The 25,784-nt window shown below is 39.3% G+C and overlaps 1 protein-coding gene across 1 annotated transcript; it reads right to left on the reverse strand.

Moving 5' to 3' along the window:
- Positions 1-324: 324 nt before the first annotated feature.
- Positions 325-3,103, reverse strand: LOC127810511 (ABC transporter G family member 6-like). The gene has a single exon (XM_052350032.1). The coding sequence runs from the start codon at positions 2,672-2,674 to the stop codon at positions 452-454; it is 2,223 nt and encodes a 740-aa protein (XP_052205992.1). The 5' UTR covers positions 2,675-3,103; the 3' UTR covers positions 325-451.
- Positions 3,104-25,784: the final 22,681 nt, after the last annotated feature.

The following is a 25,784-nucleotide window of genomic DNA, read 5'->3' on the forward strand; positions in this document are numbered from 1 at the left end:
AATGCTCAAGCCAATCAACCTACTAACTCCGTGATTGTGTTAGGGTTTCATGGTACGTAACATGAGAATTGATGATGATAGTTGAACACTGAATCACACTGTACAACAAATTAAGACAGCTTGATGAGTCCCACCAACAAGAATGCACATACCAAATGCGTGAGTGAGAAAGCTGATACTTTGCTAATTCAAATTCAATTCAAACCTGCATAGCTCATTGCCTTCGTCTCCCTTAATTTGGGGGACATGAAACTTAATGTTATTCCAACTATATATAAATATATACTGTTATATATGTATATATGTATATATATAATCCACCAATTTCACAGCAAACCCCAAACCAAAATCCCATTTATAAATTCAAGAAAAAAAAAAAAAAAAAACAAGAAAAGAACAGAAACCTAAAGCCTCCAGCTGAATCAATCAACCCCAACATTCAAACTCAGGATCAACTCCTCTTGTTCTTGCTTCCAAGCAACAAGCAGAAGTAGAACAGAGTCCTGAAGAAGAATCCCCATGCAACTGTCACCCACAAGCAATTCCACTTGCTGAGATCCGTGATCCCCTGCTGCTGCAGTATATCTGTCCCCGTGGTCACGCATGTCGTGCTCGATATGTTCATCCCCAGCGTGCTGCTTATGCTGCCCAGCAGCTTTATCTTCAATGGCGCCGGTACTTCGCCTAGCGGCGAGTTGTCGAAGATCTGAACCCCTCGGACGAAGCATTTTGTTGCGTCTTCAAATTCGTTTTGCAGCACCGCTTCGTATGGGTACTTCACCAGTGAAATGTAGTGGAACCAAATCCAGTAGGCCGGGATCCGGTCGCGGTTGATGAAGAAGCCGCTGAAGAGCAGGAAGTAGGCCAGGATGGCGACAACTATGGTGTAGCCGAGCATGACGTGCGGAACGACTCCGGAGAGGAAGGTCACGAAGGAGCTTCCGGCCCAGAAGGAAGCAAAGATGATGAGGTAGTAGAAGACGAAGCCAGAGAGGCCGCCGTCGAGGCCGACGGCGAAAAAGGTCAGGGCAGCGAAGCCAAAGGAGAGGAATACTAGTGCGGGCAAGGCGGTTAGTGAGTGGGAGAGAACGTAGGATGATCGACGGTAGGCATTGTAGGCGGTTTCTCTCATGAAAATGTAGCGTTCTTGAAGGAAAACTGGCAATGCTTCCGCACAAGTGTAGAAGGTGGTGGACATGGCGAAAGCGAAGAAACCTAACCGTTCTTGGACTCCTTTGGGCGAGTTGTCCAGTTGCCAGAACATGGTGGCGAGGATGAATCCTGTGACCATCACGGCACAGAGTCGGATGCCAAAAAGCTCCGGCATCCGACGGGAGTTTGTGAACGATCTCTTCGATAGCACTGCCATTTCGATGTAGAATGGATTCGCGAAGGTCGGAACCATTGAGGTCGGACTGGCATCGTTGGTTGCACCAGAAACTAACTTTCCTCTCGAAATGCTTGCGCTTATGGCTTCCTTCAGAGACAAATTGTGTGGCGATGGAATTCCATATATTTGACTACTTCTCTTGGTGCTTTGCCATGACTTGTTGAATTCGACTAGGGCTTTGGTTCCGCCGGGCGATCCTTCGAGCTCGCGGATCAAATCGAGGGCGAATTCCGTTCGATTCTCGTTCTCCGGAATTGGATGGCCGAAATCGGAGAAGAATTGAAGGAGAGTCATTGGCGAACCGCTGAAAACTGTTTGTCCACGAGATAGGAAGATCAAGCGGTCGAGCAAACCTAGGATTCGGTAGCTTGGTTGGTGAACGGACATGATCACGATGCTTCCACTTTGCGCGATGCGTTGTAAGACTTTAACAACCATAAAGGCACTGGTGGAGTCTAGACCTGAGGTCGGCTCGTCGAGGAAAAGGATGATTGGATCGTGGATTATGTCAGTTCCGATGGATACACGACGACGCTCTCCGCCGGACACTCCACGGTGGCCTTCGTCACCGATCACGGTCTTGGCGGCGTTCCGGAGGCCGAGTTGATCGATAAGGGCTTGGACTCGCATTTTCTTCTTGGATTTGGAGAGAGTTCTTGGGAGTCTGAACTCTGCAGCGAACATGAGAGTCTCCTCGACGGTGAGCATCGGGAACAGGAGATCGTCTTGCATTACGTACGCTGATATGACCTTTAACAGCCTTGACTCGAGTTGCTCTCCGTTCAGGGTTACCGTGCCTTTCAAGCTTCCTTTGGCGATACGGTTCGCGAGTGCATCGATCAGTGTCGACTTCCCAGAGCCACTTGCGCCGAGCACCGCCATGATTTCTCCGTCCCGGGCCTCACCGGAGATGTCATTCAGGAGCACCTTCGTCTGCGTGAACAGATTCTCCCCCGCCCCTCCTAGGTCGCTTCGCCCCCCTCGGAGAATTGACGGGAGCCTCATTTTCCGACGGATTTTCACACTGTAAGTCAAGTTGTTGAACGAGAGCACAAACGGCAATGGTCGAGGCTCAACGCCAGCATCACTTAGATCAAGAACCTGGTGCACCGGCGTCTCGTCGCCGATCACCTCCTTCCGAACATCGCCGACACACTTCAGTAGCTGCCCTAGTGTCGGCGACACATGCCCGGGGGCCTCCGCAAGTTCCATTGTTTGACTCCGATCATAAAACGACAAGCTATCTCTAGCCGGCGATATGTCCTCGGCGACGATACGAGACATTCACAACAAGATTAACTTTCGAATACGCAGGTAAAGATGTGTGCTGGGCTCTCAGCAAGAAACAGCGCTCATACGTACGTTACGGCGTGTGCTTGGGGAGGCAATTAGCGGCGTGCTTGGGTGCAAGAAGAGAAGAGAAGCGAAGGCAAAAGCTGAAGCTGAGAGCGAGGGAGGGAGGGAGAGGGAGAGAAATGTGAAATGAGGCGAGAAGCCCAGAAAGGCAAGGCTTTTAAATACAGAAGGTAGGAAGTTGCTTTTCTAAATGGAGAAAGAAGTTGAATTTTGGGAGGTTGTTAATATAATGGGCATGGCCTTGAGTTTCTAAAAGCGTGAAGGTTTAATTTATAAGTGAGAGAGAGAGAGAGAGGAGGGGGGGAGAGGTGAGCTACCCATCCTAATTACTCTGTTCCTTCAATGAATGGATCCTTCGCTTCACCACTGCACGTCTGCCTGTCTGTCTTAAATGGGTTTGCTTGGAGAAGTAAGAGAGAGGCAGAAGAGAGGACACGTGGCGGCGGGGGGGGGGGGGGGGGGTTGTTCTTCTTATGTTCATCCCCAATAGTACCATATTAATTTGGTAGGGCGGGTAAGCTACTGTTCTGTTTGCATATGCGTCTAGGCGAGCTGTAGCCGAGCCGTAGATATTTAGAGAGAAGTAATTAATCCCTTAGTGTGAAAGCTCTTCTCTGTCAAGACTAATCTGAGTCTGATCGTCGAAGCTGCCAAATTGTTTTGTGGGCGGCGCACCACAAACACTAAATGACGCTTACATTTTCATTTTTGCCCTCTGTTCGCATTTATTCCTAGTTTTAAACCAAAGTTAAAAGTTTGAAAACTCTTATGGAAAAATATAAAAAAAAAACATAAGTAATCACTTTTGAAATTTGATATAATTATAATAATAATTTTTTATATTTCAAAAATAATAATAACTTTCTTTATTGCAAAATTAAGAGACATAATGATTATTTTACCTTTTATTTTATTTCTTCAATCTTCTATTTTTTTTTTTTTAAAAAAAGAAACTATTTGTCACTTGTTGCTGACAATCACTCGATTAGTCTAGGTTTCTCAGAACCATAAGAGTTTTAGCTGTGTTTGCAATTTATTGGGTTTAACTTGAACTGTTTTTATCTATGTTTGTCTAACCTAGGGTTTTATTCGAATTCAAGTATTAGTTGTCTTACTGTTATTGCTTAATTAATTACAGTAATTGAATTTATTTTTCTTAGAGAACAGTTTAAGAAGAATCCGTAACAAAATCACAAAGCCCAAGGCACCACAGAAAGGGATGACAGATACAGAGGTTGATCCACTGTTCGGGGGAACGAGGAGACCAATAGTCTTTGGATAGGTCTTTAGGCCCTCCGATGCCTAAATCAAAAAAAGTTGTCTTAAAACTAGAATACAGATATATACATGTATGATGTATGTCTTGGGTAGAAGTCTCCCGATAGGTTATGTGGGGTCCAAGTTAAGAGTCTTTTGGTTCTTAGTTTGAGAGTCCAAGAGTATAAGTCTTTGGGATAGAAGAAGTCTAGAGCCAAAGGGTCCAAAAAGATCCTTTTGTTAATAAACGAGTTAGAATTTATAAAGATTCAGTGATGGGTCCCACGAGTCTTCCTAATTTTTGGGGAAGATGCATTGGATGAGGTTGAAAAGACTGGAGGTATTTTTGGGGTCAAAATCTCCCAATGAGTCTAGGTGGATTCGAAAACTCTTCGGAGTCATCAGATGGCTTGGGATCTAGAGACTTGGAAGAGTCTTGGATCTTGAGGCTAAGCTATCTTGGAGACTCTTTGAAGGTCATCTGGGAGACTCATGCTCTGGCGAACTCTTCATAGTCATCTGGGTCTTTCGACTACTTAAAATGCTTCAAGGATTTTTGCTTCAATTTTCCTAGGGCACCCCCACAACAATGGCTCTCCACTTTTCCCTTTGATTGCTTGCAAGGCAAAGGGAAGAGTACAATGTGGGTGCCTTGATTCGGGTAACGGATAGGGCTCTATGAGGAAAGTCTCTGAAAGACTTTGGCAACTTTTGGGCTTCTGAAGACTAAGACTATAAATAGGTAGTGGTCCACTATGGGCCTTATTTCTGTCTTTTTTTCTCGAAGAGCCAGAGTCATCTGGGGTGCTCGAAGAGTCTTCCGACTCTCCCGAAGACTTTTGTGAGCCTTCTGTTTTCTCCGAATACTTCGAGTATCTTGAAGACTTTGCTCCTGAAGACTCTTTTCCTTCCATTCGAAAAATAGACTTTGAGGTATATTCTTATGGCTTATTCTCAACCTCATTCCAGGCCTCTAACGGGCATGGCAAGCCTCACCAAAATTGTTATTTCTCCTAGGTTTTAGCAGTCAGTCCTAAGGGGCGAAATAGTAAATAATATAACATAGTCTTTTTGCATCGAAAAGTCACGGAGACCGAGGAGCGTACATGAGGTAGAATTTACAGTTACAGTTCAGGGGGATGGATAGAAATTCATTGGGATAACCTAACATTGGGGTTGAGGCTTTCGTTGCACCCTTTTGGGATGCAATTTTTAGAGGAGGAGAAATTAGTGTCGGCCCAATTTTATCCTAATAGCTAGGTCGAGTTGATAGGATTTTATGTCTTGTGCAATGAGCGAGGGGTAAAACCTACTTCTTCTTTACTCCGTTACTTTTACTGCGTCCGCGCCATAAGAGGAAAGAAGAATTTGTGACTCCAAAAAATGACTAATAAGGTCAAATTATTTGGGGGCAGGCCACAGAAGGTGGACGATTTTGAGAGTAGGTGGTTGGTTGTTTGCCAGCCCCAAGGCTATTGGAAGTCGTCATGATTTTAGCGCACAAATGAAATAAAAAGTTTAGTGTGCAAATGGCCATATGCAAATTCACTTGTGGAGGAGGACTAGGAAGAAATCAATAAATGGGCCCAAAGGGTACAATGGCTTTATCTGAGATATTTGTTGATGAGTGCCTAATAGCGGCGTGTTGGATGATTGGTGATGAGGGTAATGATAACAATGCTTCAAGATTGACTGAGCCCAAGGGGTTGCCTCCTCATCATATCCTCTTCATCGGAGGATAGTGACAGAGATGGATCTGGTGGGAGACGAGGATGCAACTAGAGATGAAAAAGATGAAGGGTGTGAAGGGGAGACAAACCCTAAAGGATCTGGTGGGAGACGAGCTGCTCACCTTGCCTCCTCGTCATATCCTCTTCCTTTTTAACTTGTTTTTATTGCTATTTATGTTATTTTTTGCTTGGGAGATGCATTGATGGATTGCTATTTTTATAGATATGCATCAGTTTCACAAGGTAGCTTCAGACAAACTCAAGTCCTCACATCAAAAGAAGGAAGCTCGAGGGGAAGCACAACCACAAAACATCTCGATTTCCCATTTTAAGGAGATAGAAGAATGAGAGATTCCTTTGGCTTGGAAAAGAAAACGGGTCAGGGTTAATGAAGAAGGTTCAAACGCAACTGAGGCAGTTGAAGAGCCTACTTTTGATGACCTCTTTGATTGGTCCACCTTGGACCTCCTGTTGTCACCACAAGCATCTGACAATTTTTTCGAGGAAGGAGCCCCATTGGAGATGTCCTCACCATTGAGCATCAAGACACAAGCTACCTTGGAAGCTAATAAGGCTAGGAGGCAGGCAAAGAGAGAAGTCGAGGCGTAAGAAGTGCATGTTGAATTGGAGATGTACCACGGCCAACACCGAGCCTTATGCAATCTATTGATCCCACAACAGATGAAGCGACCATCGCGACAGGTGCTAGATTTAGAGTCTCTAGTGTAACACCCCACTTTCTTAAAAAGGGTGTTAATGACAGAATTTCGAGGACATAAATTTTTTCCTCATTAATCATCCATCATATACTCAACATAATTCGAAATCCCGACAATCCTGATCCATTATCTCAGCATATTAACTTAAGAATAAGCTAAGACTAACAACATCATCACATCAGCGGAAGCAGAATCAAAACCTTGAAATACATAACTGAATTCATTTCATTCATAACGTAGAAATTGTTTGACAAGACATTTGAAAGCAAAATACATCGAGTCTCATATCTCAATAACAACTACTAACACCTTGAGCATAACAAAATATATGCCTAATGATTACCAACGAAATCAACGGCTACATCTCGATAACTCATTTTCCTTTAACGTCACTGCTTTCACTTGGAATGTTTGAATATTCCGGGGACATAGTCCAAATTAGATGCTGAATCATCTAAGTGAGAGTTCAAAATCATTTTCATGAATATATGCAAACATGAATAACATCAACATATCCTTTAACAATCATTCATCATAAACTCATCCTGACATGACCCGACATACCTCAGCCCAAGAGAATCCCACATAGCACTTAACCCTAAATAGGGAAAATGCAATCTCTCTAAAGGCAACACCACCACATCGACACATTGGCACAACGCAATCCTACTTAAGAAAGACAACCTCAACACATGAACCTGGGTATCATCCCCACATCATGTCTAGGCATTACGCTCATACTCAAAAGCATCCGGATCCCAACACAATCGTGGCCACAAGATGATCAGTACTAACCTGGAATCAACGTCAACCTCGAAAACAATGCTACCGCTCAATGGTCCCGGGGAGGTGTCCACTCGCAGCCCCGCCACTTGGGTCCTGTAGGGTGAAGTTTGGTCTCAGCCCCGTCCCCAATGGGCATTTTCCCTTGGCCCGCATCCCGAGTACTATCAATCAAGTACCAGCTTAAGGGGGACAACCTCGCGCATGAACCTGGGTATCACCCCCATATCATGATAGGCATTATGCTCCCACCCAAAAGCATTCTGATCTCATCACAACCCTAGCCACAAGATGATCAACACTATCCCTGGGAATCCACCTCCACCTCGGGAGCAATACTATCTCTCAATGGTCCCGGGGTGGTGTCCACTCGTAGCCCCGCCACTTCGAGCCAGTCCGGGTTAGTGTCCACTCACAACCCCGCCACTTGGGTCCCGTAGGGTGAAGTCCGGTCTTAGCCCCGTCCCCAATGGGTACTTTCTTTTGGCACGCTTCCCTAGTGCTATCACTCAAGTACCTTACATAGATTGACAACACACATCCCACATGTACATCACCCGAACATGCCAATGCCAACCTCATCAACCATGCATCATTTAAACATCATTTCATGTACATATTGTATTGCACCAAAATCAATGCACATGCATAAAACATTTAGAGACGAATCACCCTCATTAAAACCATCATCACACGTTAAAATCATTCTCATGCAACAAAACCTTTCCAGGTAATCAAATCACGTTTAGGAGAATCAAAACCAAGTTTTTATCATTCACATGCCACAAAACAAGTTTCTGGGTCGAGAACTCTTACCTTTAGACGCAACTCAACTTTCCTCGAAAAGCATGCACTGCCTCGATTAGCGTGCCAACCTCAAACTTCGCAAAAGATATTTCACCTCAAGCTTCAAGGCACCCTAATTATCATATTCATTTCAATAAGTATCAAGATATCATTTTCTCCTTAATTTCCTCACATCTTCCTATTTTTTTCTCCCATTTATCTTCACTAACTTTCCAAAATAAATATCTACACAACGTTTTCACCAAATATTTTTGCACAACAATTCCTAAAATATTTTTCTAGGAATTTTTTAAAAAAAATTACAGAATATACCTCAAGCACACGCACCCCCACGCGCCTGGCGCGTCTCTGCACGTGTGAAGCCGTGCGTGCACTGCATGTGCGTCATCTTCTCCAGCGAGCTGCTCGCCAGCCAGCACCAGAATCCGACCCCGACTCCACCACACGATAGACTACTTGAAGTCGATCCCAAGGGCACCTTGAATGGCCTGAAAAGATGACTGGAAGGGCCTCCAATGGCCGGCCAAAGTCTCGGCCAGACTCACCGCCTCCGAACTCCAATTTGCTTCAAAACCCACTCAAATCGACACCAAAACACCTCCAACTCTCCAGAAACCTCCCTCAGATCATGGGCTTCAAAAGCCCTATGCTTTTAGCCTCCAATTCGTTTGTTTGACCCCTCGATTTGATGCTTCAAAATGCCAAAACCCTCGGCCACTATTTCTCTATTTATAAGCGCAAATCCGACCTCCAAACGACCATGGGTGTTCGACCCAATGCCTCAAGCTTATAACCCATCCATTGGGTTACCAAAATCCGGTGACAAGGCCCTCGAAAATCTGAGTTGCTGGCTCGGCATGGCCAACCCATTCGCGGTCGGTTTCTTCAAAAATCCGGCCACCCTCGAGCTCGATGCAGACCCAGGTTTGCTCCCCATGCTTGCTCAACCATCCTCCTTGGATTTCCTGTGGTTGGAAGCCTCGATCGGCGGCCGGCTAAGGCTGTCGGTCATGGAAGCTCTAACTTTGCAAAATTTGCATTTTAGCCCCTGCCTTTTTTGAAATTAAACTTTGGCCCTTTCTATCAAGCCCCTGATCTTTCTTTCATTACCATTAAGACCCTCATGTTCCAAAACCCTCATTTCCTCTTTTGAAGATTCTAAAAAATCATCTTTTCGACCTCTCTTCGACAAATTCGGTAAACTTTAAGAAATTGCGCTTTGGCCCAAATTTTTGTTTTGGCCTTTAATCCTTTTGTTTCTTCCAAAAAAACCACTGAAGGGTTGTTCTATACACCAAATATGACCCTCATCGGCGTTCCGTTGACTTCCTGGAAGCCCCCTGTGATTATTCGGTATTTCAGCCTAAACTACAGCTGCATTTTAGCTATACCGAAAACTGTTCCTGATCCAATTTCTTTCGATGCTAAAAATCACTTCTTGAATTGCTCACTATCACTATCTTATTTTCCTTTGATATCTAAGCTTTGGGATACTCCCTTCAATTGATTCGGCGGCTTATTTCACTATTAAACCCAATTTTTGGTATATAAACCTTACTTAAATGATGTGGCAACCTTATGCCGAAACAGGGTGTCACATCTGGGGCATCCACCCATGCTACCCCCCATGGGGCCTATTTGCCAATAAGAGGTCCATCTTCAACCTTGGTGACTAAAGGGGCACGAATTTCAAGTGCGCCTAGGACTTTTTGACATCGATTTGGTAAAGGAGCCTAGCATTGGGGTGAGGCTAATTTATGGACGGTGATGCCCCATGATGAGCAGGAGTTTCAGGGGAATACATCAAAGGCTCTAAATACTGTGGAGCAATGCCTAATTGAGGTATGAGATCTCTCATATTTTTTGGCTCCAGCTCACTTTATTTGCATGTGGTTATTAATACTCTAGTTTATGGCTTAGCAAGGCATACAACAATAGGTCATGGCTATCGCAAATGCTTGGGCTGATTTGGCCAAGGCTCGGGCAGACAAACAAAAGTTTGTTCAAGATGGCTTGCATCTTTGGGATGAGCTGAGAAAATTGGAAAGTAAGGTCAAGGACCTTGAGGACTACTGGGACAAAGCCTTGGGCCTCAAGTGAGACACTGAGAGAATAAGAGATGAGAGAAACTCCCTAGAGGACGAAGTTTGCCAACTAAAGGGAAAATTACTAGAGTAGTAGAAGATTGAGACAACCTTTCACTAGGCTAACGCCTCTATGACAAAAAAGCATAATCGATGATGTGAACCCCACGAAGGAAGGTGAGACCCGACGATCAAAAATGGTTCCTTTGCCAAGGATCGTTCTAAAACAGATTCATAATAAAGAAAACAAAGGACCTTGACCCGTTATCTATAAAGAGATAAGAACCAAAGGTATAAGAAGGTAGGGTTGACGCCACACTCAAGATAGATGAGAAGATTTGTGAGTGATAAGTCAAGGATGAACGCCACAAGATAAAATCTTGATAAGTTCAAAATAGTTCCTTGAAGAACCAAAGAGAAAACTCTCACAAAATAATATTGATCAAAAACTACATTCCTCTTGGGTTACATTGGCTTATATAGCCGAACTCAAATTCTAAATTAGAAGGAAATAAACCAAATCCTAGGCATAGTAGAAATTGATTACAAGAAGGAAATAACATAATCTGATAAAGAAACAAGAATTATCTAAAATAGAAAAGATTTAAAACAAATGAGGAAATAAGGGAAGCTTGGATCTTATCAATCAATCATCCCCACATCTTGTTAATCAATCAACCAATCAATCAATCAATCCCAAATCTTGCAATCTTGTCAATCAATCAACTAATCAATCAATCAACCCCAAATCTTGCAACCTTGCAAATCTTCTCAATCAATCAAATCTATCAATCCCATATCTTGTTATTGGGCCTCCATAAATGCTCAACAGATATTGGGCCTCCATTAATGCTTAAATTGGGCCTCCATGAATGCTCAACAGATCTTGGGCCTCCATTAATGCTCAACAGATCTTGTGAGGCTTTAGCAACCTGATTCACATCAATCGAGCCCTAGAGGAAAAGAATCACTTGGAGGCTTAAATCCAAGAGGTAAAAGGGAAGGCTGAAGAACTGGCATAGTAGCTAGGAGAGGTTGACACTAACGCCATTCAGGCAAAAACGGTAAAGGAATTCCGGCTCTCTCAGCTATGCCATGAGGAGAAAGAGAGCTACGCTTTTGGTTTTATCAAGTATGGGTTTTATTTGGCTCGGAGCTACTTGGAACATACATACCTCGTGGGTGATTTTTCAAACCTCATTTTCTCAAGGAAGATGATCATGTATGGCACTCTCGACTGGCTAGAGCTTGGGGATCCCGACCCAAAGGCTCTAGAAGATTATTTAAAGGCAAAGGTGGGGGACCTACTTAACCCTGCTGGACCGTGGAGCCCATACATGTCAAAAACAAACACAAGGCCTCCAATGTCAGCAGGTCCCCCTGCTCTTAGCACGTCGAAAGCGATTGAAGCTTTGGTAGGCATTAATCTCATGGAGACGAACTTTACGGAAGGGATTCCTGCCAAGGGCAAATTTTCTAAGGCACAACCTTAGGCTCTACTTACCCCCCCTCTCCCGCCCGCAAATACTTTTAGCCTTATTAGACCTTGAACCTATACTTGTTAATGAAATGAGGATTCTTTTGGGAAGGGTTAACATCTGTGTATAGGCTTATGTGTGTAGGCTTCGTGCATGTATGCGTGCTTGATAAAAGTAAGATAAGAATATGTAAAATACTAGGATATGTGCTACAATAATAGGTTACCAATAATGGTGTGCAATATCCGATGGTTTCAAGTAGGGATAATGCATTTTGTGATTACCAGTATTCCTGCGTGCACTGACTGTGCTTAACCTTGTGCAATTAATTCAAACAAACACATACAAACAAAGAAAGAAAAAAAAAAACAAGCATTCATGCACAAGGCACGCGTTTATACTCGCCAATGTATGAGTGTACGTCGCAACACAAATTTATTTATTGGATGGGAGTCTAGGTCAATTCACTGGGAGATCATTATTAAAATAGAAATAAAATTCGCAATACAAATTGAGTTGTCAAGCCAATTCGCTTATTTATGCAAACAAAACAAAAGTGTAGAAATTAAACCAAAGTGTGTAGGCAATCAAACCGATTAATTAATTTTGAAAAATTTACCAAATTGGTATTGAAAACAAAATGTTTTAGGTCAAGACAATTTTAGTGTCAATACAAATATTTTCCAAAACTGACAAAAGAAGGTATCATCGGGTTAAATTAATTTTAAGATCTTTGCTATTGATTACGTTTTGGGATAATGATAATTCTAATTCTAGTGACCGACATACATGGCATGCCAATTCTAACTTAAGCAACCACCATAAATCGAAATGTATATAAAATACTCTTAAATTTGGAGATGATGATATTTTCAGGTTGAACAACCCACATACATGGCATGAGAGTTCCGGATTAGGCATATATCTCAATCCAAACTCAAATGTTTGACAAAAATTTAAAAATCAATTTAAACACCTCAACTTACAAAGAAATTCGGCTAACTCAAAAAATTTTGGACGTCAAACACTATCATTGCCTTGCCTCGAGAATTATTAGCAAAGTATCTTCATTTATAAAAATTAATTGACAGGAATTTAAATGATAAAAATGTAAATTATTGAATTTAAATAACATAATTTAAATGACAAGAATAAAAATTGTTGAAATTAAATTATAAAAATTAAAAGACAGTATTTAAAGGACAGAAATTAAATGCTGAAATTTAAAATACTGAAATTAAAAATATAGAACATAAAGCATCAATATAACTCTAATACAGAAATTAATAATAGTATGTAAATGTCAACAGAAAATAAAAGAAGACAGAATGAAATTACTGAACAGTAGAGAATTTAAAGTTATTAAAATTAAAGCAAAAACAGTAATCCTAATACAGAAAATAATAAGAAGAAATGAAAATAGTATTCTTAAGACTGAAAAATTAAAAGAAACTCCCTACTCCGTGTGTTGCTGTGCGTTGGGCGAACTGTGTGCTGTGTTGCTGCTCGAAGCTTCCTTCCCCAGCGCACTGTTCTCTCTCTCGGCCACTGCTGTCCGAGAGGAGAGGATCCTTCCCCCTTATTGCTCAAATTACGACTGTGGGGGCTCCCTCTTTTGCTCACTGTTCCATGTATATATACCTCTGAAATTTCCAGCGCCTTCTCATATATTTACACCCAACTTTGCCCTTGCACTTGACTGAATTTACAGCCCAAGGACCGCATTTTCAAGCTATGCACTGTGGTGAGATCTTCCAGCGCTGGGCTTTCAATTGCAATCAGTGGTTGGGCCTTCAAATTCCAATCAGTGGCTGGGTCCAATTTAATTGTTGGGCTTCAATTGATTTGAGCCTCCAAGTCCACGCACTGCTGCATCCCAATTCAAGTAATATGTTATAATATTATATATTATATATATATATATATGTTATGTGGTGGCACGCATGGATATATGTATATGTATTACGTATGCATTATAATATATATTATATATTTATATATATTTTGTAAATTCTTTTCAATTTAATTTCTTTTATAAAAAATTAAAGAAAAAATATTCTTTTTTTGTTCTAAAATTTCTAATTCACTCCTAATTCTCTTTAAATTTTATTTTCATTTAAACCTACATATAATTGCAAAATATTCAATTAAATCCATTTTTAATATTACAATAGGGATATAATTATAACAAAATTTACAAAATTGATCACTAATTACCCACACATGAGCACACAAAAAAAAAAAAAACACAATTCCTCAATGTAATTGGTGACGGAATACATGTATGATGGTGCGGATAAAATTAAAAATTTTATGTACATCAGACATACGCAATGGAAGTAATAAATATACACAACATACACAACTTGAACATTTAAGCAACAGATTATTTTGTCATATGAAATAAAATAAATAATATACCTATAATCCAATATCAGGTTGAGTACATAAATTGTTTTTCTATAGAGACCAAATCCACCTCAAGTCATGATGGGCCTATTTCATCCACACCTATTGTGAAATTCGGTACCTCTACGTGCACCTCTTCCAATGCTAGCTTGAGGGTTTCGAATCAGTAGCACCTATGTGTCTTTTCCATGAGTGACACTCACGCCTAATTAATTTCAAGAGCAGAGATAGAAGAAGACAGAAGCAAAAAATAAAGTAGTAGAGCCAAGTAGAAGAATCTACAATTTCCAATTCTTCTTTCTGTGTATATTTCTCCCAACCACCTCCACTATTCCCATCCAATTTCATGCCATGTAGAGCACACTAAGAAGGGCTAAGATGGCATCAGGAGTTGACTCTCGACTAGCTGCTAATCGACTACCAAGGTAGTCGACTCTTAGTGCTCCAGCATGATAACAATTAACGCATTACCGTTATTAACACTTAATGACACATCCGAGACATAATAGGTGCATAGTGTCGATACTGGATACAACACTATATGACATGTGACTTTCTAAGTTTGTTGTTCGCTAGCAAACAAATAACACCATACTCGTTTGGTACCAACCAACACTCATTGACTTATCACAAGAATCTCTCTATATCTCGGTGACAATTTGAGAGGTCTTGGGAAGGGCCTAATAGTGGTCTAGGACCATATAGAAGACAATGAAGTCTAACTTCATGTGAGCCTATTATAATTGACGATTATCATGTGTTATAATTCTTCCATTACTTAACGTCCCAACTGAGTGAGAGTCGTGGAATGATAAACTCACAAACTCAGTAACTATATATCAGATCTTATTAGAGTGAATGGATGACACATCAGGAAACACCTTTCCTAATAATCAATTACCTTGACCAGAGACTGTCCTGCCATACTAACAGTAGACCACATAGGATGTTCATTTGACCAATAATGACGAGAGTGACATATCCTATTTCTAGGCACTTGTCCTCATATACTAATAATACGGAACCATATAGATGAACGTCCCCACCTTGCAATTGGATGGTTCAGCACATTAGCAAATCATGCATACTAATACACAAGAAAATCATATCAGTTCAATTCTAAGGATCAGTTACATTATTACAACTAGACAACGTGACCATTATCCACAATGCCATATGGTCAATTATTAATGTCACATTTAGTTAGTTGTTCTCCAGTAACCACCCACGAGTTTACTAGAGACATCCTCATGTGATATGGTATGTGACTCACCACCCTTACCATCAGTAACTGATACTGATCAAGGTAGTAAACCCGGTGTCATTCCATACTGGGCTAATTAGAGTCCCCATTTGATTAATCTAAGGACTAGGAATCATTTAAGAAGTCTTGTCACTAGAGAATCTCGTCACACAGTCTTAACACCTTAAGAATAAGACTCTCATACAAAGATTTAGGGATTCATTCATATAACAAACTGGAGAGTTTATAAATGAAGATAAATTTGTAATTTATTAATATATACAAAGATATAGCAAAAGTATTTATTACAATCCCACTAGACGTTATCTTAATCTAGCATTAGGGCACACAACACTAACAACTGGGGGATGTAGGTCTCCTCCAAATCGTGGAGGGTAAAGCAATTTTATATATTCAAAATTATTGAAATAAGGAAGTAATTTCAAAGGTACCAATATACCTATCAGGGCACTATCAAATACCAAGTTCGGATAAATATATATGGATAGAATCCCAATAGACATCTAGAATAAGATACATAAATCATCTCGCATCTGGCATTAACATGGGGTACCACTGTTACCACCTACAACTAAGGGTAAGGAACGTGCCCGAATTCCCAGACTGCCTTTTACTTGTAGGTCTCTTTTGTAGCCTAATCGTTGCCACTATTACCCTAGGGCCATACGAGAGGGAGGATATTGAAGCCCATAGAGTCCTTTTGTGGAAAGGTCTGCTCGATAGGGAGTGAATGCATAATCTTAGGGCCCTAGTGTAGTGGAAGGGGTACTAGTGGATTCGCAAAAACTAATGTTCCCTAAACCCCGTTCCTTTCACCAATCATGTATGAATGTGTAGGGTAAAAGATGTAGTAATTTGGAGGGAGCGACTCTCGTTTGGAAAAATCGGCTAATCGCTCACACCGACGTTGCCCCCATGTGATACTGTATTGTGCTCAAACCCATTTTATGAGCCTTCGGCATACTCCTCGAGCCCCGAATTAATTTCCATAACTTTCCCCAAATTTTTGAGAAATTTTTGGGATTTTCTCTTATTTTCATATTTTCTTTTCTATTTTTTTTCCCTCTCCTGTACATCATCTTCTTGCTTCGCCTCCTTCCCGCGCGCGCATAGCGCCTGTGCGCGCGGTTGCTCGCCACCGCCGCTGGCTTTGCCAGCCACCGCCAGCGCCGCCTCTCCCGACCGTCGCTTGCCACAACGCCACCGCTGTCATCTTCTGCCACCGGAATCGACCTCCTCGTGCCCTTTAGCCGCTGCAACCGCCATGGCAGTCCACTGCCACCATTGCTGGCTGCTCGGCCAACCATTGAAGCACCTAGGAAGACACCGCTAGCTAGCTCCGCCTCTGGCCTCCACGAGCTCCACCGCGCGCCCTCGCTGCTCCACCGCTGCTGCCTTCATCTTCTATCATTGACCATGGCAACTGCAGCCATGGCCGATCGGCCCCTCTCTCTCTATCCCTCATCACTCTCACTCTTTCTCGCGCATTACTTTTTCTCTTGGCCATAGCTCCCTTGGCCCAACTCTCTCTCTCTCACGATCTCTCCATCGCGAAGGCTCTCGGCCATTTCAAATTGCAAAGGCACAGGAAGCTTCTTGGAAGCTCACCTCACACCCGCATATATCTATATATACATATACATATTACACATTAACCTCCATTAATCACATTAATTTCATTTTAAAATTTTAATTACACTTGGGGATTTTATAATTGCACTTGGACTCTCCCAATTTTAATTTAAATTCCATCAAGCCACATAAATTCTTGATTTTCTGAAAATTAATAACCAACACTTACTTGATAATACTGATTTCGTCCCTGCTCCTACACGAAACCTTTATTCCACTCGAAAATGCCTTAGGGTTGCCTCACTGGAAAAATTGGATCACCCTTAGGGTCCTTTTAGCTTCCTAGAGGTCCCCTACAACTTTCGGTACTGACCCCCATTCGGGTTTATATAAAATTTATTCCGAAACTTATTCCCAGTCTAATTGATTTCAGCATTACTAATTGATGTTCTATCCTTGTGTTTAGTTTTGATGATGAAAAATAATACCTTGTTTTATCCCTAAGTCATGAGTTAAGTCTATGGTTTTCAACAAAAATCAATTTCAAGTGCTTTGTTAAAATGAAAACCAAAAAGATTTATGATTTTCTATATTCGTTGGAGATTTGCAAAGTCAAGTATTTAGTCTTAAAAGAATCTATTAAAATGTTTTTCAAATTAGCTTTGAAGTCGTTGGTCAACATAGAGCTAAAATTGTTCTAAGGCAAAAGACCAACTTGAACATAAATGTGTTTGATGAAAATCCAATCTTAAGTATGAAAAATCATTTATGTTAATTTCATACTTCAGAATAAGCTTTCATATTTTGAAGCGTGCATGAAAGGTTTTGGCTTGAAACTTAAACATATGAAAAATCCTTTAATTCATGCATCATGTTTTGAAACTCGTTTTGATAACGCTTCAATATTTTTTCTAAGTCTGGAAGACTAGCACCTTATAAGGAGACATATATGAAAATGTTTCATTTTTAGAAAACCAACTCCCGGTAATTCAATAGCTAACATTTATTAGTGATAAAATGATTTTTAACGAATTTTTCAAGAAATGGAAAGTGTATATCTTGGAGGTGGTAAAATTGTAAAATCCTAAGTTTGTACTAATACCCAAATTCTACTTTCTTATTCTTATGGATTTTGAATTTTTAGATATTTTTATTGAATCCAAATAGGGGTTACTTTCTTATTTACATTTATATATTAAAATAAATGGAAGGTAAAATATAAATTAAACAAAATGAAATGAGGACATTTAGAAATGTAAATATGTTGTGATGTTTTGTATCACCTCGAAATGCTCACCAATCTCATGCCCTCTTCCCTGGACATTCAAGTCTTGAGGCACTCCCTACAGTCGATCAACAATTTTATTAATTAATTTCTCAAAATTGACTCTTGGACTTCTCGGACCACCCGAGGTCCTTTCAAAATCACAAAAAATTATTTATTTTTCAATACCATGTAATACCGGGTATTACAGGATTCCCATAATTTTGAGCAAATTGCCTCGAACTCTTTGAAGATGGCGCTTGTGAAGCGATCAAGATAATGCGACGGGCCACCCTAATGGTTCTTTGCCTTTGAAGCATTTATGATAAAGGCTTATGAGAAACTCTCGCCGCAACTGATTGTGTTGTCACACCTACGTAAGGCTCGAGGGGACTCATGATGAACTCCAAACATTTTTCGGTAAAGGGGGTAGATGCAATGATCAACAAATAGGAATGGTTACAAAAATAAACTGTTGCAAAGAGCGCTGATAATTAATCTCATTTGGTCAGCACTTTGCCCAGCTCACTAACTCTTGCTTAATTTACTTATGAGCAGGCACCCTTGTAACACCCCGCCTTCCCAAGGTGTTAGGTAACGTAAGATTCTAGGGATATATATATCTTTCCAACGGATACTCAACACAAAACTGCTCCTCGAAGATCTCGTTACACCTTCTCAGTATATCAACTATGAACCATTAATAAACTAAGACAGATACATCATCTCAAATGCGGAAGCTAGATCGAAACCTTAACAGGTCATAACCGAAACCACTTTATTCATAATATAAAGTCAAACCAATGTTTTACATGACGTCCTCAAAATAAACAACATAATTAAAACAACATAATATAAAACATCCACTAATCGCTGTCACTCATCGGCAATTCCCTTTCCTTTCTCACCGCTGCCTTCACTTAGAACGTTTGAATATTTCAAGGACATAGTCCATATTACACGATGAATCATCTAAGTGAGATTTCAAAACACATTTTCATCAATGAATGCAAGATATGAAATAAACCAACACAACTTGGTAAGCCCTAACCCAAGAGAATCCCACAGCGCTTAACCCTACCACGAGAAAAGAGCAATCTCTCTAAAAGCTATGCCACCATTCCAACACACCGACACGACGCGGTTCTAGCTTTAGAGTGGCAAGGTCAATGCATCTCTGTTAGAACGGGAGGTGCTATGGTACACACCAAGAGGGGGGGTGAATTAGATATTTTAAAAATCTTGATAGAACTTGAAAACTTTTTGACCCAATTGAGGTTTTAGTGATTTAAAACATAGAACATATAAAATGACAAATGTAAAGCGAGAAGAATAAATGAGACAAAGGATTTATAGTGGTTCGACTTAAACCAAGCCTAATCCACTACCTTAGCTCCCACTAAGGATTTTAAACCAATTCACTAAAACCTCCTACTTACACAAGTAGGCCCTCTAGCTACACAAGCTAGGAAAAACAAGAAGTATACAATTGGAGTGAATCTAAGAGATGAATCTCTTAGTTACAATATCTCTCAAAAAATGATACAAGGCTTGAAATGAATAATTACAAGTGAAGATCAAAGCCTTGAAGAGAGAAAATTAAAGCACAGTCAATATAAATACAAATGTGTATACGATGTAAGCTCAAATAATTTCCTTTCCATCCATTAGTCTTCTTTTGATCATCCATGACTTGTATTTATAGGCTTCCCAAAAGATTGAAGAGAAATGTAGCTGTTTATGACCGTTGGAGTTGAAAAACTAGCTGTTGGAAGCTTTCTGTAAAAGATATAGTCGACAGAAAAAAATGCATAGTTGACTATTTTTACAAATAAAACAGAACATAGTCGACAGACAAAAACGCATAGTCGACTATCTTCTAACACAAAAATCCCATAGTCGACAGATACATATGCACAGTCGACTATTGCAAAAATGTGAAGAAAATTTTGAATTTTATGAACAAAAATAGTCGACAAATGAAAAGCCATAGTCGACTATCCTTACTTGATAGTCGATAGATAAAAAAATAGTCGACAGAAGCCTTAAATAGTTGACAGATCAAATCAGCATAGTCGACTATTTTTAGACATAGTCGACAGCACTAAACCACATAGTCGACTATCCACAAACATAGTCAGCAGAACATAAACACATAGTCGACTATTCTTTTTATAAAAACTAAAACAATAAATGATAACATGAAAAATAATATTTTGAATCATAAAATTCTTTAACATTGAAATCTCATAACTTTATTTCATCATCAAAATACAATTATTTTTCATCATCAAAATTATATCAAATGTAAAACATCAATCTCCCCCTTTTTGATGATGATAAAACATTTTATGAAATACCCAAAAGTCTCCCCCTTTTTGTCATAAATCAAAAAGGATATATTTGAAAGAATTTTAACACAAGATTAAGAGGGGATTGGGCAAAACATCAATGGGGTAAGAGTACATGTGAGAAAAGATAAATTTTTACAAACTCCCCCTTAATAACACATATCAAAAAGATTTATTCTCCCCCTTAAGTTTAGAAACCAATATAAGTTTTCAACAAAATCATAAAGCCACACTTATAACTCAAGATTATCAAAACTTATAAACACAAAGAGTTTAGGGATAGAAAATATACCACCAAGATTAAATTTAGCAAACTCTCTTACTCTTGGTTGGTAGAATGAGGAATGATCTTCTTGTTCACTTCCTCTTTTCTTCATGCTTGATTCATTCATAAAGATTTTTCCTTGAATTTCATTTGAATGACAAGCAACCTGCAAAGATAAATCATCCACAAGCTTTTGGTGCCCAAACCACTTTGGGGTCACCATAGTTAGCATTGAAAATTCCTTTTGGAACCCATATTTGTGTATATCTTGTAGGATGGTTTCTTATAAAGCATTTGTTTACATAATGCGCACATTGACCACAATAATGACAAGTGATTTTAGAATGTGAGGCAAAATTTTGTTTTCTTTTCACAAAGCCACTTTGCCCTTTTCTTCTTTTATGAAAATCTTTTCTTTGAATCTCAAGAGCATTTTTCAATTCCTTTTTCTCTTTGTCGGCTTTTTTAAGAGATAATTTTAAATATTTATGTTTCTCTTGAAGTTCATCATTTTGAGCTTTCAACATTTTCTTCTCATTATTCCAAAAATCTTTTTCTTCTTTCAATAAGCTTAATTCTTTATCTAAAGTTTTTAATTTCTTCTTTAAGACATTGTTTTTCATACTGATATTTTCAAATTCATTCATCAAATCATTGAATGCATCATGCAATTCATCAAGAGTAAAACTTAAAATTAAATCACTAGAATGGGAAGGATTCTCTTCTATGTTGGTCATAAAACATAGGTTGACCACTTCCTCCACTTGAGATTTGCCACTAGAGGATGAATCATATGTTTTCTTCTTGAACTTCTTTCCATACCTCTTAAATGATGGACACTCGGATATGATATGCCCATACTTATGACATCCATAACATTTAACTGCATTTCTATATTTCTCCCCCTCAAGCTTATCTTTCTTCTTCCTTAGGTTTCTTCTTTCCAATTCTTTCAACATTTTTCTACTAAGAAACTTTTTGAATTTCCTAGTAATTATCATCAAATCATCATCATCATCATCTTCATCTTCATCATCATCATCATCATCATCATCATCACTAGATGAGTGTGAAACTTTGAACAGAAGATTCTTATCTCTATTTATCTCATCATTATCTCTCTTCAACATGATCTCGTGAGTCATGAGAGATCCAACCAAATCATCAAAAGATAAGTTATCTAAGTCTTTAGCTTCTGTTATGGCAGTGACTTTGGATTCCCACGATCTAGGTAAACTTCTTAGAATTTTTTTAACTCTTTCTCCATTTGTAAATGTTTTACCTAAGGCCTCTAAATTTGTGACAATATTATTAAACCTAGTAAACATCTCATTAATAGGTTCCCAAGATTTCATAGAAAAAAGTTCATACTCATTAATTAGTAGATTTACCTTTGATTCCTTGACTTGACTGGTGCCTTCATGAGTGACCTCTAATTTGTCCCAAATCTCCTTGTTCGTTTTGCATGTTGAGACTCGGTTAAACTCTTCGACACAAAGAGCACAAAACAAAGTGTTCATGGCTCTTGCATTTATCTCCATATCTCTTTTTTCCTTTACTGTCCAAGTCTCCATATTTTCCATATTGGCCAACGTAACCCCTTTCTTAATCACTTGCACAAGGCTTGTATCCTACATAAGATAGATGAGCATTTTTGTTTTCCAAAAATTAAAGTTAGTACCATTAAAGAAAGGTGGACGAGTGGTACTTTGACCCTCAACTATTGATGAGCCGAAAATATGTGCCATTTGACAAGATCTTTTTCCCTAGGTTGTTAAACCAATGAAAAATAGTGGGAACAAGGCTTTGATACCAATTGTTAGAACGGGAGGTGCTATGGCACACACCAAGAGGGGGGGTGAATTAGATATTTTAAAAATCTTGATAGAACTTGAAAACTTTTTGACCCAATTGAGGTTTTAGTGATTTAAAACATAGAACATATAAAATGACAAATGTAAAGCGAGAAGAATAAATGAGACAAAGGATTTATAGTGGTTCGGCTTAAACCAAGCCTAATCCACTACCTTAGCTCCCACTAAGGATTTTAAACCAATTCACTAAAACCTCCTACTTACATAAGTAGGCCCTCTAGCTACACAAGCTAGGAAAAACAAGAAGTATACAATTGGAGAGAATCTAAGAGATGAATCTCTTAGTTACAATATCTCTCAAAAAGTGATACAAGGCTTGAAATGAATAATTACAAGTGAAGATCAAAGCCTTGAAGAGAGAAAATTAAAGCACAGTCAATATAAATACAAATGTGTATACGATGTAAGCTCAAATAATTTCCTTTCCATCCATTAGTCTTCTTTTGATCATCCATGACTTGTATTTATAGGCTTCCCAAAAGATTGAAGAGAAATGTAGCCGTTTGTGACCGTTAGAGTTGAAAAACTAGCCGTTGGAAGCTTTCTGTAAAAGATATAGTCGACAGAAGAAAATGCATAGTTGACTATTTTTACAAATAAAACAGAACATAGTCGATAGACAAAAACCCATAATCAACTATCTTCTAACACAAAAATCCCATAGTCGACAGATACATATGTACAGTCGACTATTGCAAAAATGTGAAGAAAATTTTGAATTTTATGAACAAAAATAGTCGACAGATGAAAAGCCATAGTCGACTATCCTTACTTGATAGTCGACAGATAAAAAAAATAGTCGACAGAAGCCTTAAATAGTCGACAGATCAAATCAGCATAGTCGACTATTTTTAGACATAGTCGACAGCACTAAACCACATAGTCGACTATCCACAAACATAGTCAACAGAACATAAACACATAGTCGACTATTCTTTTTATAAAAACTGAAACGATAAATGATAACATGAAAAATAATATTTTGAATCATAAAATTCTTTAACATTGAAATCTCATAACTTTATTTTATCATCAAAATACAATTGTTTTTCATCATCAAAATTATATCAAATGTAAAACATCAATCTCTCCAACATCTCGAGAACAATCTGTAACGCCTCACTTTTCCAAATACATAATGATGCAAAATATAAGCTAACATCGCCATGGGCGTTATGGAAACCCTTACCAATGGAAGCGTTGGATTGAACCTGAAAGCTTAATCAAAGCTAATTAAAAGGGGTTTCCACTATAGTTCCTTATAAGAATGACAAATGATAACGACCTCCAATACTCCAAAAGACAATACATCATTGAAGGTACAATTGCAGGACACCCACACACACACTTCGTACAACCTTGAGTATCCTAGCTGCTATTCACAATGCATCATTTGAAAACTTCCAAAATCCAACAAACAACCAGTACCATGTTCATAGTACATAGTAACCCCAACTTATACCCTTAACAACATAAAAGGTAAATCTAAGCCTTACATAACCCCTGTTTATACAATTACGATGCACAAGTCTCAAATAAATCCAAATGTTACATAAGATCCATAGCACATGAACAACATGGAGTTAAACTAAACATCAGCCTCATCGTAGCCTTTTCTCCTGCTTTTCTATGAGCTACCTGACATGCTAATATACGTGGGACATTAAATGTCCCAGGGGTATCAACCCAAGTTAGATATTGACATCTAAGTAAGTGCATCAAAGAAGGAAAACGTGCATATAAATGAGTTATGCAAATGATATGAAATCGCCCATGTGGTAGTGACGTTGAGGTGTTGCAATCACCCCCGTTGATCTATCATGTTCTCACATCTCCATGACTTTTCACCAGTTTAACATGAGATCCTGACTTTAGCTAGCCACACACACCAAGTGATGCATTACAAAGAAAGAGAAAATGTTCAGTATAAAGAAAAGTCATGCTTATGCAAGTAATCACCCTTACCCGTGTGAAAACAAAATGTTCGTTATGTAGCATAAGGATGCAAGAAGCACTCACCTTGCTGGTTTGGATGCATTAGGGTACTGTTCACAGGGTTCGGGAATGGTTTTCTCGCTGTTTTGATGCTGTTTCACTCCTTTTACGATGGCGGTCTAAATTTTTCGGCAAAGTGTTTTTCCACCTCCCCTTTTTGACAAAGTTTCTCCTCTCAAACTCACATTCTTTTTCCTCTTGTTTAATGTTGAGAATGTCCCTTCTAAAGGCTTAATATTTATAGGCATCCTTGGCTAATCCGGGTGTGCCATGTGTCGCTTGGATAAGTTAGGAAATCATTGCTTTTGTAGGATTGTGCCACGTGTCCCTAGAGATTTGTGCCATTTCACATCCTTGCGACAAGTGTCCATTGAGATATGTGCCATCACATGTTTAATTTGATTTTCAAGATTCCCCATCATTACATCCCACATGGTAAATTACATTTTCTACATTTCCCATCATTACACCTTTAATTAACAACTACATCCCACATGGTTAATTGCATTTCCACATTTCTCATCATTACACTTCAAATCCTATCTCCAAGCGGCCAATGGTTGATTGCCATGTGTCATTGAGGATAAGGTTTGAAGACTTTTGGAAGCTAAGTCTTGAATTTCAAAAAGATCCAATAATGGATTAATTGTTATTTGAGATCCGCAATCATGACTTAACTATATTGGAATAAGTTTGGAATCTGCCATCATTACTCCCAAATGGTTTAGTTGGCCCAGTTCATTATTCCAATGATCAAGCTATAGGTTTCAAGAACTACACTTTAGCCCGAACTTTTCGGGTAATTTGCACTTAGGCCCTTGCAACTTGGTCCCCAGGCAATTTTTAATTTCACTTTTTGGTCCCTAGAAAATGGATAAATTATGCTGATACCCCAAGGTTTTTAGGTAAATTATACTTTTACCTGAACTTCAGTATTTACGATTTTGTCACTAGCTAAAAAACTAAACCTTTATCTCAAGACTTCTATAATCCCTTGAAAGGGCCTATTTCCTTCAGTATTAGAATCTAATAACCTCAGGTATTACATCATATTTGAGTTGAAAATCTAGGATGTTACACAATCATTACCAACTCCCAACCTAGGAGGGTCACATCAACGCAGGAACCCAGCTCACCACATTTTATGTTGGAGATTACGTTCCCACTCTAAGCATCCAGGAACCAC

This window comes from Diospyros lotus, chromosome 9 (assembly GCF_014633365.1).
Source record: "Diospyros lotus cultivar Yz01 chromosome 9, ASM1463336v1, whole genome shotgun sequence".
NCBI classification, from domain to species: domain Eukaryota; kingdom Viridiplantae; phylum Streptophyta; class Magnoliopsida; order Ericales; family Ebenaceae; genus Diospyros; species Diospyros lotus.

Excerpts from the sequence above, each read along its gene's own strand:
- LOC127810511 (XM_052350032.1), bottom strand. The coding sequence starts at position 2,674 with ATGTCTCGTATCGTCGCCGAGGACATATCGCCGGCTAGAGATAGCTTG.